This window comes from Sander vitreus, chromosome 10 (genome assembly GCF_031162955.1).
Source record: "Sander vitreus isolate 19-12246 chromosome 10, sanVit1, whole genome shotgun sequence".
NCBI classification, from domain to species: domain Eukaryota; kingdom Metazoa; phylum Chordata; class Actinopteri; order Perciformes; family Percidae; genus Sander; species Sander vitreus.
In genome coordinates, this window is record NC_135864.1 from 19,688,899 (window position 1) to 19,701,807 (window position 12,909).

The window sequence follows — 12,909 nt, forward strand, 5'->3', positions numbered from 1 at the left end:
TAGTATCACGATATTCTACGTTGCAATACTGTATCGATACATGGATACTTTTATTATATAAATTGCACATGACAATTAAACTTTTTGGTCCTAGAAAGAAGTAACTGAATTGCCTTTCCAGTCCACTAGATGGTGCAGTTGAGGTTTTGTTTCTGGTGGTCAGCAGGAGAAAGTTATCTTTTTAGATAAAACAGACGTTAAAGTTTTTGAGACATAATTTGAAGTTGGAAAAAAGCTAAATTGCAATATATCGCAGAATATCGCAATATGTTTAAAATTGCAATAATGTATCGTGACAAGTATCGTGATAATATTGTATTGTGGGGCTTCTGGTGATTCCCACCGCTAGTGTCTATAAAACATGGAAATGTATTAAAACATCTGAATCAGAGCTGCATCTAACAATTATTTTCATTATCAATTAATCTTTTTAATCAAATCAAAAAAAAATATCAGTTTACAATAATAAAACAGAACAGCAGCTAACATCTGAGAGCAAACATTTGGAATTATTTCCTGATGTATGACAAACAATCACTCAGTTAAAATTGTTGGCAATGTTCTGTTTGGTTTACTAATTAATTGTTTCAGTAGGCTACTAGATCTAGAATGAATGTCTGTCTTATCTCGATTTAAGGTCCTGTGTGATGTTGAATATGGTTAGTGTGTTTATATCCTAAAATTGTGGAAGTATTAAAATGTTGCCATTTCTTAGAGCCAAATTTAAATTCTGACAAAGATTCAGATTTCAGTGCTGCTGAGTCTTATTTTCCACTCTAATTAGCTTAATAAGGCCAACTAAGTAGTATATTGCTTTCCATTAGTTGTATCTATCTTACACTTGTTACACCTATGTTAACACCACACGCTATAGATTGTTTCACTGATGCTCACGCTCTTGTATATGTCATGTGTGGCCCAGCTTTTACTGCTCATGTCTAAATTAGTAAGTAGATCACAGAAATGGGGCAGGGAAGCTTGAGAGTACTGTACCTAACCAAGGAGAAGGATGCCTAAAGATTACCTACGTTATATTACAAACAGGGTCACTTTACAACTATGATCCTTTCTTTTAATAATAGGCACTGTAATGTTTCTAATAAAACTCCTCTGTTGTGACGTAGGCATCTGTCACCAATTAATTGAGCTCATTGGATCATGTTTGTCACTGTTAGTAGTGCAGGTATCTTTATTTATTTATTAATTATTTTTTACTTCGAATGACACATTTTACAGCGCGGCCCTGGCCCTTTAAGAGCCAGTCTTTCCAGCAGTGGTAGAGAGCAGAGCAGCTTGGAGCCAGAGACTGCAGAAGCACATCCTCAGTTGCTGCGAGCCCACCTAACAGCACAGCACAGCACAGCACAGCAGAGCGGACAGGCAGCACCGGCCAGCCTCCCGGTTCACATCGCATCACACCGCGTCCTAGAGGGGAATGGGGGGCACCCAGCCCGCTAGCTAGCTAACTGACTAGATTTCTCTAGAAGCGGTGAAGGCTCACGGCCGGCGCTCCAAAAAGATGGTATCCTGGATGATTTCGAGGATAGTCGTGTGAGTATGGGCTGGGCTTCATCTGTTGTTGTGTTTTCAACGTTAGCCAGATCAGCGGCTCCTCCATTCATCAGCTGTCTGATGCTGAAAGCTGCGCCGCGCCAACTAGCTAGCATCCATATATGTCCTTTTTAAAGTTACATTGCTGTAATGTAGAAAACAATGTAGGTAATCTGTTAATCAGCTAGCTAGCTAGACACCGAGCTAAGCAGTTGTCTATACTAACCGTTGCAACCGTTGCTGTGTAGTGTGTTTCTACGTTACAATGATGCAGTGCAATCTGCATCCAGCGCTTGCTAGCCGTTGGTAGCTAACGTATGCTGGCTAGCCAATAACTACCTGACAGATAATGTGTTGGCAGGAAAAGGGGCTTTTAGCTGGCCACATTATTCAAGTGAAACCTGCTTAATATGCCAGCGTCGATGCAGACAAGTAAACAGACTGCCTGCCAAAGCTTTTTAAAACCTCACAGCCTGAGTATTGTTCGTCTGTAGACTGAGCATTTCAGCACCATATGGTAACATGAGTTCGTAAAATGTGATGGCAAGGCTCAGCCTAGTCATAGATGTGGGTCTATCCATCCATCCTTGATCAGACCTTATGTTCAGGAACCTCCCAGAAAAATGTGTTTATTTTCAATATTATAACGTGTTGGAATGACTTTACAAATGATCAGTGAAGCAGTATCAGCAGTTCAGGCCTGGATTTTCACCTGTACTGTACACCCTACATTCCGAGATTGTGGATGACTCAACTAAAGCCAGCAGCTGCCATCATCCTGGCCGCTTATGCAGACATTTTTACAATGCTGCATTAGTGTTGTCTTGTATCAAGTGACTGAGTTTTTAATCAGGATATTGTGTTGTCTGACCACTGGATGTACATACTTTGTCAATGATGCTGTCGATTTCTTGTGGATTTAACCAGGCTTTACTTAAAGTGGCAATCAATCCCGGCTTGTATAGAATTTCTAGTTCAGTGAAAACAATAGAATTGTGCTGAGAGTTTTGCAGTTTGGAGCATAGAAATGGAATAAATCTCATTCAATTTCTGTGGTCTGGAGTCTTGTTGAATACATGAGCTTCAAGTCTTCAGAATTGTGTGGATAGTTCCATTTGTTTTGTGTATACAATAGAGAAAAACTGTAACAGCATTTTTTTCTGGGAGACGTCACTCTAAACGCCCAGTTGGTAATACTCAAAATGTGCCAAAGGCTAATCGCCATTGTGTTACCTCCTGCGACAGATAGTGACTTAACCAACGTTTATTTTTATTAAATGAAGATCTTTGAAATATAAGCTTTAAGTTCGATAGCGTAATCCCCTGTAAACTATGATGGTGTCTTTAAAAGGCCCAGGTGTAGACATGTTATCGGTGTACCATTGCTATAAATAGTCTATTTGCCTGGATTACATAAATAGGAGGATAACATAGGCAAACAGTTACTTTTAATGGCTTCCAGCTGGCTCTTCCACTTCATTAGACCTCAGGTAGTCATGTGTCGATGGGAGACAAACAGTGTGACTGGATATGCATCATAATGGCTGCTGCACATTTAACACAAGATAAATCATTTGCCGTTTTTATTCTCTGTTTTAAACATGAGCTGCCTCTTTTTTTTTTTTTTTTAAAGGGTAATCGGACAGTGCTGTTTATTGTACAGAAAAATGATTTGCTCTAACCAGAAAACAGGTTAATAAGCAGCGTAAATCACGTTCTGCTCAATATCTCTAATCTTGGAAACTCATTAAAAGGACGGGATTGCCTCAAACTCTGAAGTGAACTTCAGACGGGGACACAGAAAGGCACAGGGCGTCTGCTGAGGGAGTCTACTGGCCTAGAGATCTGCTACGAGTTGCCTCAGCTTACTGTACAAAGCTGAGATGCACCATACACATGACTGAGCAGCTCAGACACGTACTGGGACAGAGGACCTACTTAAATGCTGAGAAAAACCGTAGACATACAGCTGGGAGCACAAGCCTCATAAGGAGACTGTGTGAAAAACATTCAATCCTTAGTTTAGATAAAGTATTACAAGTGTCACCATCAGAGGTTTACACTGTAAGCATACAGACAAACTAGTGACTTTCTGAACTCTATTCTCCCTGCTATCCCCTCACTCAGCATTTAGCATCCTGTCACATCAGCACAAATCACCACAGTGCCACAGGACGCGACCAAATGCACATCAAAAACACAGCTCTTTGTGCACAGTGTCCCAGTCTGCACGTGGACCAACACATGGTACCCACCCCTGGCACACTTGTTTTTTTTCCATTTTGTCTCACTGCAGTCTTCCTGACTCCATGAGCCATTATATTTTTTTTTGTACCGATAATCAGACCAGTGTTGGCAAGCCACTACCCATCAACTCTCTGCTGTTCATTCACATTCAAACCATCTGAGAGACTTTGAGGAAGTAGCCCAATTATACAGAAAGCTACATGTGTTTACATAAGCACAGAGCAAACATGGCTACCCTGCTTGCTGGTACACATTTGTTAGGTGTCAGAGTCAACACCCTGAGGTCATGTTCTCAAGTTGAATCCCCCTCTTCTGACCTGCGTTTCTCTGCTCCTCTGCTTTTTGCAGCCTTGCCTTTGGGACGCTCTACCCAGCATACTCCTCATACAAGGCTGTTAAAACGAAGAACGTTAAGGAATATGTAAGTATCACCTTTTGGTTACTAAATCACAGAAAACCATTTTTTACCCCTGTTTGCTCTGTTTGACTTTTGGGGTACTTTGCCCCGGGCAAACAACACAAATGTTTTAAGTTTTTTTTTAAATGCATATTGTGAGAAGGGATGTAATACAAAGCCAACAGATAGAATTTAGGTCAGGCACATACATGACCGGCACATACATGACATAGTTTAATAGGAGGACACATGTTAATCACCTAGAGTAATCTCTGTTCTGATGTTGGCCACACTGACTATTCTGTCTCTTTTGAGAGCTATCACTAAAAGACTGCCAAAATATCAAGCATGTTTGATAACGAGCAGAGTCTCACAGACGAGCATGGCAGCTAACTGGGGCACACCAACCTTCATGAAAATGGGTCCGTGAGGCACCCTAATGACTCTAAAAGACAAAGTAATACCTCCATAACGCTCTCCTAAATCATCTTATACATAGGTTTACATGTCACGTCTAGAATAAAAGACTAATTGGAAACAAGCTAGTTGTGGGTGTTCTTTCATCCTGTTTGAGAAGAGCATTTTTATCCAACACTTGCAAAGAATATATGAATATGCATGCACCTCTTAATGATTACATGACAGCCTGGCACGCTGCAGATTGTGAATACCCATCTGCATCATTTAATGCAGTTGTTCCCAACCTAGGGGTCACAAAATAAATGTGATGGGTCACAAGAAGACTAAACGGATAGTAAAGGTTAAACATGTTTTCTAAAATACAGACTTTTCTCAATCAGAAAAACATTAACTTGAGGAAACAAGCCAATAAGGTTGGGAATCACTGACCTGGTAGGCGTTTTACCCATATCCTGTTAAAGTGCATGAACTACCCAATCCCTTGATACCAAAATGATTCATAATTCAAATACAAGTACACTCCCTTATTTTGTCATGGCATCCAATCGCACCTGCAAGTTTCCTCTGTTCACCGTTGATATTTTAAAACTCAACACTGAGCTGTTAGAAAGTTTTGGGATTTTAGCAGCATTATAAATAAAACTGAGGATATCTTTAAGTAACCCAACGAACAAAGTGGTAATGATGATCAGATAGATAATAGCCAGTGTTGCCCGTGGAAACCAGGAATAAAAGCAGTTGATTCCCATCCTGCCATTTATTTATTTATTTATTAATTTGATTTATATAAACGGGGTCCTCACTGCTTACCTCATCACTGCAAGGGATGAGAGAGGGGTCCAGGAGGAGGAGATAGCAGCATCCTGGCCCTCCGCCTAGATTTGCACTGGAGAACAGTCTCCTCCTGGCAGGTTACTATGGCAACCCCCACACACACACACACACAGACACAGACACAGACACACACACACACACACACACACACACACACACACACACACACACACACACACACACTACTAAAGCAGATAGCCACAGAATGGGGGAGAGAGAGTGGAGGACGCCATTTTTAGAACTGATGTTTTCATTCCCCTTTCCTCTTGTTTAGCTTGTTTCTAATGAGTCAAATCATTCACCATTATGTGTGTTTATACGGCTACATGCCTGTGGCCTGTTAATGCCTTTTAACATACCGTTACCATGCAGTGCTTTTCTCTGATTTTGTAACATTTGACATACCAATATGTTTGATTATTGATAATGTATTTCCACTAAATCTATTTGGTTTGGTATTGTTTCCTAAGCGAGTTTGCCTCCTAAGTGCCTAGTTTATAGCATTTCTTTTAGTTGAGACGATGGCCAACATTTTCCTTTTGTCCCCGGGACATTGACCATGCATACTGATGTGATCTGACAAGACTGAAACGTGTGTGTGTGTGTGTGTGTGTGTGTGTGTGTGTGTGTGTGTGTGTGTGTGTGTGTGTGTGTGTGTGTGTGTGTGTGTGTGTGTGTGTGTGTGTGTGTGTGTGTGTGTGTGTGTGTGTGTGTGTGTGTGTGTGTGTGTGTGTGTGTGTGTGTGTGTGTGTGTGTGTGTGTGTGTGTGTGTGTGTGTGTGTGTCTCTCTGTCTCTGTCTCTCCAGGTGAAGTGGATGATGTACTGGATAGTGTTTGCGTTGTTCTCTACAGCAGAGACAGCCACAGACCTGCTCCTGTCATGGTGAGTCAGGAGCTGCTCATGATCGCAACCCTCGTGTCCAACTACCTTGTAATTAATAAATGGCTTATATAATATCAATAGGCACATTCATGTTTTTATCTATTGCTAAGTGTTTAGGATATTTTTAGTACAATGACCTTTATTAAAGTATGTTGTTTTCACTTTAAAAAAATGCAACTCTCAACTATTTTTGTAAAGGAGATCAGCGTCTTACCTTCTCTTTATATCTCCTTTGTCTACAAGCTTTTTTGTTTTATTTTCCTCTCTGCTGATGTTTCATTACCCAGGTTTCCATTTTACTTTGAGCTGAAGATTGCCTTTGTGATCTGGCTCCTGTCCCCGTACACCAAGGGCTCCAGTGTCCTCTACCGCAAGTTTGTCCACCCAACGCTGTCCAACAAAGAGAAGGTAGGAGCATGACCTTTTTAAATCTTTAAGTTCATCCCACAAATATAAACTGTCCACATTGAAACATTCAGATTTTTCTTTTTCCTCTTTGTACCGATTGCTTACATCGTCGTTGTGTGCTATAGGAGATAGATGAGTATATTGCGCAGGCCAAAGACAGGAGTTATGAGACCATGATGAAGTTTGGAAAGAGGGGTCTCAACCTGGCTGCTAATGCTGCTGTCACTGCAGCCGCCAAGGTGAGCTCCATGATTTAATGACTTGGACAAATGAAATGATGCATATTTTCACTGACGTTTGACATCTGTAATATCTTCATTGTAGATTGGGTTATAAGTGTCTTAGATACAGATCTGTGCAGATTGTGCCTGAATCCATTTGAGATACAAGGCATCTTTGACCAAACCGTAGGAGGTGCTACAGTTTGGTCAAAGATGCCTTGTATAAATTCCATAGTACAGACTCAAGTAGTCAGATCTTCAATATGTTTGGGATGAATTCACAGCTGTATTTACATCTTGTGTGTGTGTGTGTGTGTGTGTGTGTGTGTGTGTGTGGCAAAAGCCTTGGGGTGAGACCTGGAGTTGCAACAAATTGTTCTTGATTTGATGTAATGTTTGATGCAGAATACAGACTTAATTGTTTGAGCGTGAAGTGTAAACACAAATAATTTCAATGTAGTTGATAGTTATTTATTGATGATACTGGGGCTACGACTAACAATTTTTCTCATTCTTCATTATCGGTTGATTGATTTTTCTTCTTCTTTTCATTGAATAACCGTTTTGTCCAAAAGATGTCAACAAAAATGCCCATCTGTATTTCCCAGAACCCAAGCTAACGTCTTCAAATATATATTATGTCTTGCGACTAACAGCCCAAAACACAAATCTATTCAATAGACAATGATATGAAACTGAGAAAACCAGCAAATCATCACATAACAGTTGTCAATTAATTTAGCTAATCAGTTAATCGACTGCAGCTCTCGATGATACAGGCGGAAACGTTTCATGTCCATTCAAGTGGTGGAAAAGCTTAAATGGCCAGTAACATCAAGTTGTTTTTACAGGACATAAATAAGACATTTATATTCAGAACACTGGCTGCCCAATATAATTGCCATACAATTCTTTCTGTCCTATTTTATCAGCATTATGTAGATCAACAATCAGTCAGTTTTCACCAAATTTTTATTTTTATTTTTGAATGACCAATTCCTCCAAGATGTGAGATGATGCATAGGTTGGGGATATATGTTCTCATGCTGTCCCATATCTGACATGTTTGGTTTTGCTGTGATGCCCAGGGGCAGGGCGTGCTGTCGGACAAGCTGCGGAGTTTCAGCATGCAGGACCTGACTCTCATCAACACTGAGGATGAGCTGGATCTGCACACCTCAGACGCCCGCATGAGACGGGAGCCCAAGGACGATTTGAGCTCAGGGTCCAGCACGCTGCCCCGGGCCAAGAGCACCGCTGCAAGGCAGAGTAAGGCCACACCACACGCACAACTCGCACTGCTTCGTACAGATCTGCATAAATACATACATACATCTTGTGTGTCCAGTTTGCTGATTGTTTGGGCTGGAGTTGGGCCAAGTGGAGTCATGTGATTTAAAGCACTGCAGGATGGCAGGGAAGAGGTGTGTGTGTGTGTGTGTGTGTGTGTGTGTGTGTGTGTGTACACTGCTGGCTGGCTATGTGGGCCTGACGAGCTGTGAAGTGAATACAGAGGCAGAGAAACAATGAACGAACAGGGCGAAGTGGCCCATTTTATACTTACAAAGAAACCCAGTCTGAGAGAAAGATGGAAGCAACACACTGAAGTGAAAGAATCAAACAGCTGAAGTTGAAAATAAAAACTTTAGGGTGATTTGTGCATGTGTGTTAATTTTTGATAACCTTTATGAACAATACAGTATAGTGAAGAGAATCCAAGCTCAAAGATCCTCTTACTAATGATTCCGAGCTTTCAATCACTTCATTCAATGAATGGAGCAACTGATTTTAAAATAACAATTTAACATTCTCACTAAGCCTCCATACTATTAACAAGCACACAAACAATATTCTAAAAACACTTTCTAAATGGAACAAACTTGATTAATGCTATACTTTCCTGTGTCTACTCTACATACATTTACAACACATAATAAATAAATAAATAGGTTTTGAATTGGATTCACTGTCTAAATTTGCATTTTAAATCTTAACAACAAAATAATGGACATAGACCTGAACAAAATGTATTTTCCTCATTTATTTCTGTCTTCCTTAAACTCTCTTAAATCAGATGATGTAGTGTCAGAGGGCACACAGGGACGGGCATTTTCTTGCCCTTCTCTTTCAGACTGCACTAGTGCTTAAACAAGTAGTTATTTAATCAATCTGTTGATTGACTGACTGAAAATGAATCACCAACAATTTTAACAGTTAATTGTTAAACTCATAGAATTTTGTTGTTTTCAGCTTTTCAAATGTTAGGATTTATGGATTTATACTGCTTTATAATGTAAACTGAATATATTTGGATTTTAGATAGGACAAGCAAGCAGTCAAAAAAACAGATTAATTGATAACAAAAGAATAGGCAATTGCAGCCTTACCGTGCACTACTCTTGAAGGTGAAATGACACATTTAGGGTGTTGCTCACCAAAACGCACAAAACCTAGAAGTAATCTTTTTTTTCTTTTGTTTTTGTGCATTGTTACATTTTTTGGCACATTACCGCCACATGTACTGTAGATCAGTCGGATAATGTGAAACTATTGTTTCTCGTCACCCGTGTCCTCATGCACGTGCATGAGATGCTTTACTAATCAAATGTTTCAGTTCATACTGTAAACCAGTTGTTCCATATGTTTTTGACTTGTGTCCTCTAAAACACAGCAATGTCTAGTTGTGCCTCGCTATTGAGCTCTAATTCAGAATCTGTTAACCTACGAATGATTTGCCCTTGTCTGATTGTTTAATTATTTTTAGGCCTTAAGGAAAAAAAACTCAGTATTTTACAAGAACATGATTATATAGAAAGCCCCCCCTTAACATCTTCAAACATCTCATGACCCCTGAGATTAATCTTGCAACACATGACAACACAACCAGTTTTGGAACCACTGCTGTACATGGTTATAGTTTAGGAAATTCTAATCCCAGTGAAAGGAGATACTGTTTTTGTTTTTTTCCACATGCTGCAGCCCCAGAGTCCCTTTGGGGTCCAGAGTGTTTACAGCAGCAGGCGGCGACCAAAGCGCTCTCTGCTGCTCATGTAGCATCGATGTGAGTGCACTGAAATGGATGCAACGCTGATGACCCTGTCTGAATTTTTTTATTAACCCAGCGTTTCTTTATCCTGATACTAATGGTGTTTTGGCAGAAGAGTTTCCTGTCTAGTGTGACCTTTTTATTATCTCCAACATCCACCTTTAAAACTGGTGGAAACAATAACTGTATTTTGAAATGTGGCCACTTGGTGCTGTGAGAGGCTGTGACTGCAGTGTTGTACAGGTCTGCAAATAAACACTTTTGAACAGTTGCTTTAGTCTTGTACATTTAGTATTTTATTGTTAATATAATGAAATCCTTCTGGTTCTAAGGGAATGAAATGCATAAGTCTGAGTGGCTAATGATACTGCTGAGTAACCCTAACCCTGAGGTAATTTGGCCCCTATTGATTCAGTCTCTCTGGTCTCTCAGCTGTCTGGTGAATCATGTGGGGATTATTTTTTTAACCTGCTTTTAGTCTGAATAGAGCTACTCTCTTATTGAGTGATTCCCAATTTTTGTCCAATCCTACAGCCCGCTCTCTAGCGGCCATGTCCCTTGCTGACGACACGTCATCCCAACACAGCTCTGACCAATCAGACACAAGGACTGAACACTCTGATGAAGATGTAGGAGACAAAGCCCCCAAACGCACTACCAGCGTCAAGGCAACCAAGAAACCTGCTGCTGCTGCTGCTGCTAAGACAGAGGTAGGGCCAGTAAACACACGCACACAAATTGCCCTACAAATTGTCTTTTCTTTGTGTTCTCATTCTACTTTTTATGTTTGTTTTTTTTTTTGTTTTTTTTGTATAACACGTTGGTCAGATTTAAGCTGTGTTTAAAATGTGCTCTAGAAATAAACTTTACTTTCTTACTGTTTCGGTGATCTCTAGCTGGCTCCGGCGAATTTGCATGTTGTGGAGACTTTCTGACCTCTCCAGAGATGCACTTTAGAACTCGATAATCGACACAAAACGCAGAGAAACACAGAGATGGTTAAGGTGATATATTGCATATGTTTTATGTAATTAAGCACAGGGAAGTTACAGAGGAAAAAGTAGCAAGTCTCACTGGATCAGTTTTTCCCCAGAACTCCCACAGAACACGAACCTAGTGATTTTATACTTGTCACAGAACAAAGAAGCCCATGCTTAATGGAAAACAGCCAAATTAATCTTTCTTCTAAACCTATGAAAAGATTTCTTTGCAATACTGTATTTCACCATTGGGCAGAATTACCATGCTCAATAACCAATGAAAAGCGTTTGCTTCTCCATACAATTGACATACAGTACAATACATACAGTCCTTTTTTAATGACAAATGACCCCAGGAACATGCCCTTGTCCGGTCATTAGGAAACAAACCTAATAACAGGGCCCCCCTGCATCTCAGTGTCACAGCTCAGAACACTATGTACATAGAAAATAGACAAATGATGATAATTTATAAAACTCAAGGAACTAAATTCCTTATCATGCATGTCTGAGTTCAACTTTGACCGAGCGGATTTGCTCGGTCAGCCAATAGAAACACTGCAGCACTTTTAGTACATCATTACACTACTAGAATACAAACTGTAGCATCACTCTTTCTCCTTCTGTTGTTTAATCAATTGTGTTAATTACTCCTGTCACTCTCCTCTCTCTGCAAGACTCAAACCAAGACGGTGAAGAAGCCGACCAAGAAAAAGGCCGCAACTAACAATGCAGAGACGCCACCATGAGGCCTGCTGTCCACATCCACCGGCCTATACTCTCTCGACCCACAGCCTGCGGGCCCTTCGTCCTCTGTTTAGTCTCCACACATACACTGTGTATATTAAGCACTGAAATTGTGTCACTCCTGCTGGTTTTTAGAGAAAAGTGTAGGTTTTTGGTTTTTAGCAGTATGTGGGCACCCACAGATTTAACATTTGCGTTATTTTTTGTCTGATAATGGTCAGTGATACATCCATAAATGCTCCTTTTTCCTTCCCCTAGACATATAGGTCCCTATAGTAGGTGAGAAGGTAACCTGGCCATGTTGCAGTTTCACCAGTCCCTTCATTCACGTCCTGTTGCTGAAATTGTGACATTCTCAATGGAGGCTGTTTTTGGTTAAAATATCACCGGTAAAATATCACATTCTTCACTCCTAGTTCTCTAGATAAGGATCCCTTATGGGTCCTGTGAACTACTCCTGCATGGAAAAAAATCACACCCTCTCTGTGTGTACAGGCTACAATTCTGGGTCCTCATCTGGACGTGACCCCAATGGTAGAAATCCAGAGAGCCACAGTTGGCTTTAAGTTTGTGCCTGAGGTTTTTTTCTTTTTACTGAGGAATAAGAAGGTAGTTCAAATAAACTTTAAAGTATTGGTTGATAGTTGTAGACATCCATATTACTGTTTCAGACCTAATCGTTCCCACTTTTGATTGCAGCTCCACTTATAATACCACCACCATGCCGCAGCTCACGTAACTGTCTAGTTTTACAAGATGACCTGTCATCAAACCGGTTTTGGTTCTCTATTTTACCTTAGTTTGAACCTCTTTGACTGCATCTTAGGCCTCACAGCTTGTGGAAGAGTTTAGCTTCTCCTCATTAGGTCTGTATAGTGAGTCTGGCTCTGCTAAGTTCAGGTCTCACTTTCAGCAACTTACTTCCTCACGGCTTTTAATGTGACTTTCACGTCATGTACAGTACTGGTGATGGAGTGGTCTGCTTAGTGTTGGCTGAGTTATCCTTTACTAAGACTTCACTCTCTTATTTATTACACTTCTGTTTTATCCACTTCTTTTGGTCATATGATATTAGTAATAGGTATGATCAGTTGTGCAAAGCCAGGCCTCTTAAGGTAATGCTGCAGCTCCACAAAACATAAATACAGTAGTCATTAAAGAGTTTCTGGTGTTAG

General features: G+C 40.4%; 1 protein-coding gene across 2 annotated transcripts; it reads left to right on the top strand.

Annotated features, from left to right (window-relative positions):
• The first annotated feature begins 1,267 nt into the window (after positions 1-1,267).
• Positions 1,268-11,817, top strand: reep2 (receptor accessory protein 2). Of its 2 annotated transcripts, XR_013502611.1 has the most exons (9): positions 1,268-1,551; positions 4,147-4,219; positions 6,256-6,332; positions 6,620-6,740; positions 6,866-6,979; positions 8,050-8,230; positions 10,542-10,717; positions 10,904-11,011; positions 11,665-11,753. XR_013502611.1 is itself a non-coding variant. In XM_078260789.1 (8 exons), the coding sequence occupies exons 1-8, from the start codon at positions 1,520-1,522 to the stop codon at positions 11,734-11,736; spliced, it is 846 nt and encodes a 281-aa protein (XP_078116915.1). In that variant the 5' UTR covers positions 1,268-1,519; the 3' UTR covers positions 11,737-11,817. The 2 variants fall into 2 exon arrangements, 1 of the variants encoding a protein (XP_078116915.1); XM_078260789.1 differs by lacking the exon at positions 10,904-11,011 and having other exon boundaries at positions 11,665-11,817.
• The last annotated feature ends 1,092 nt before the right edge of the window (positions 11,818-12,909 follow it).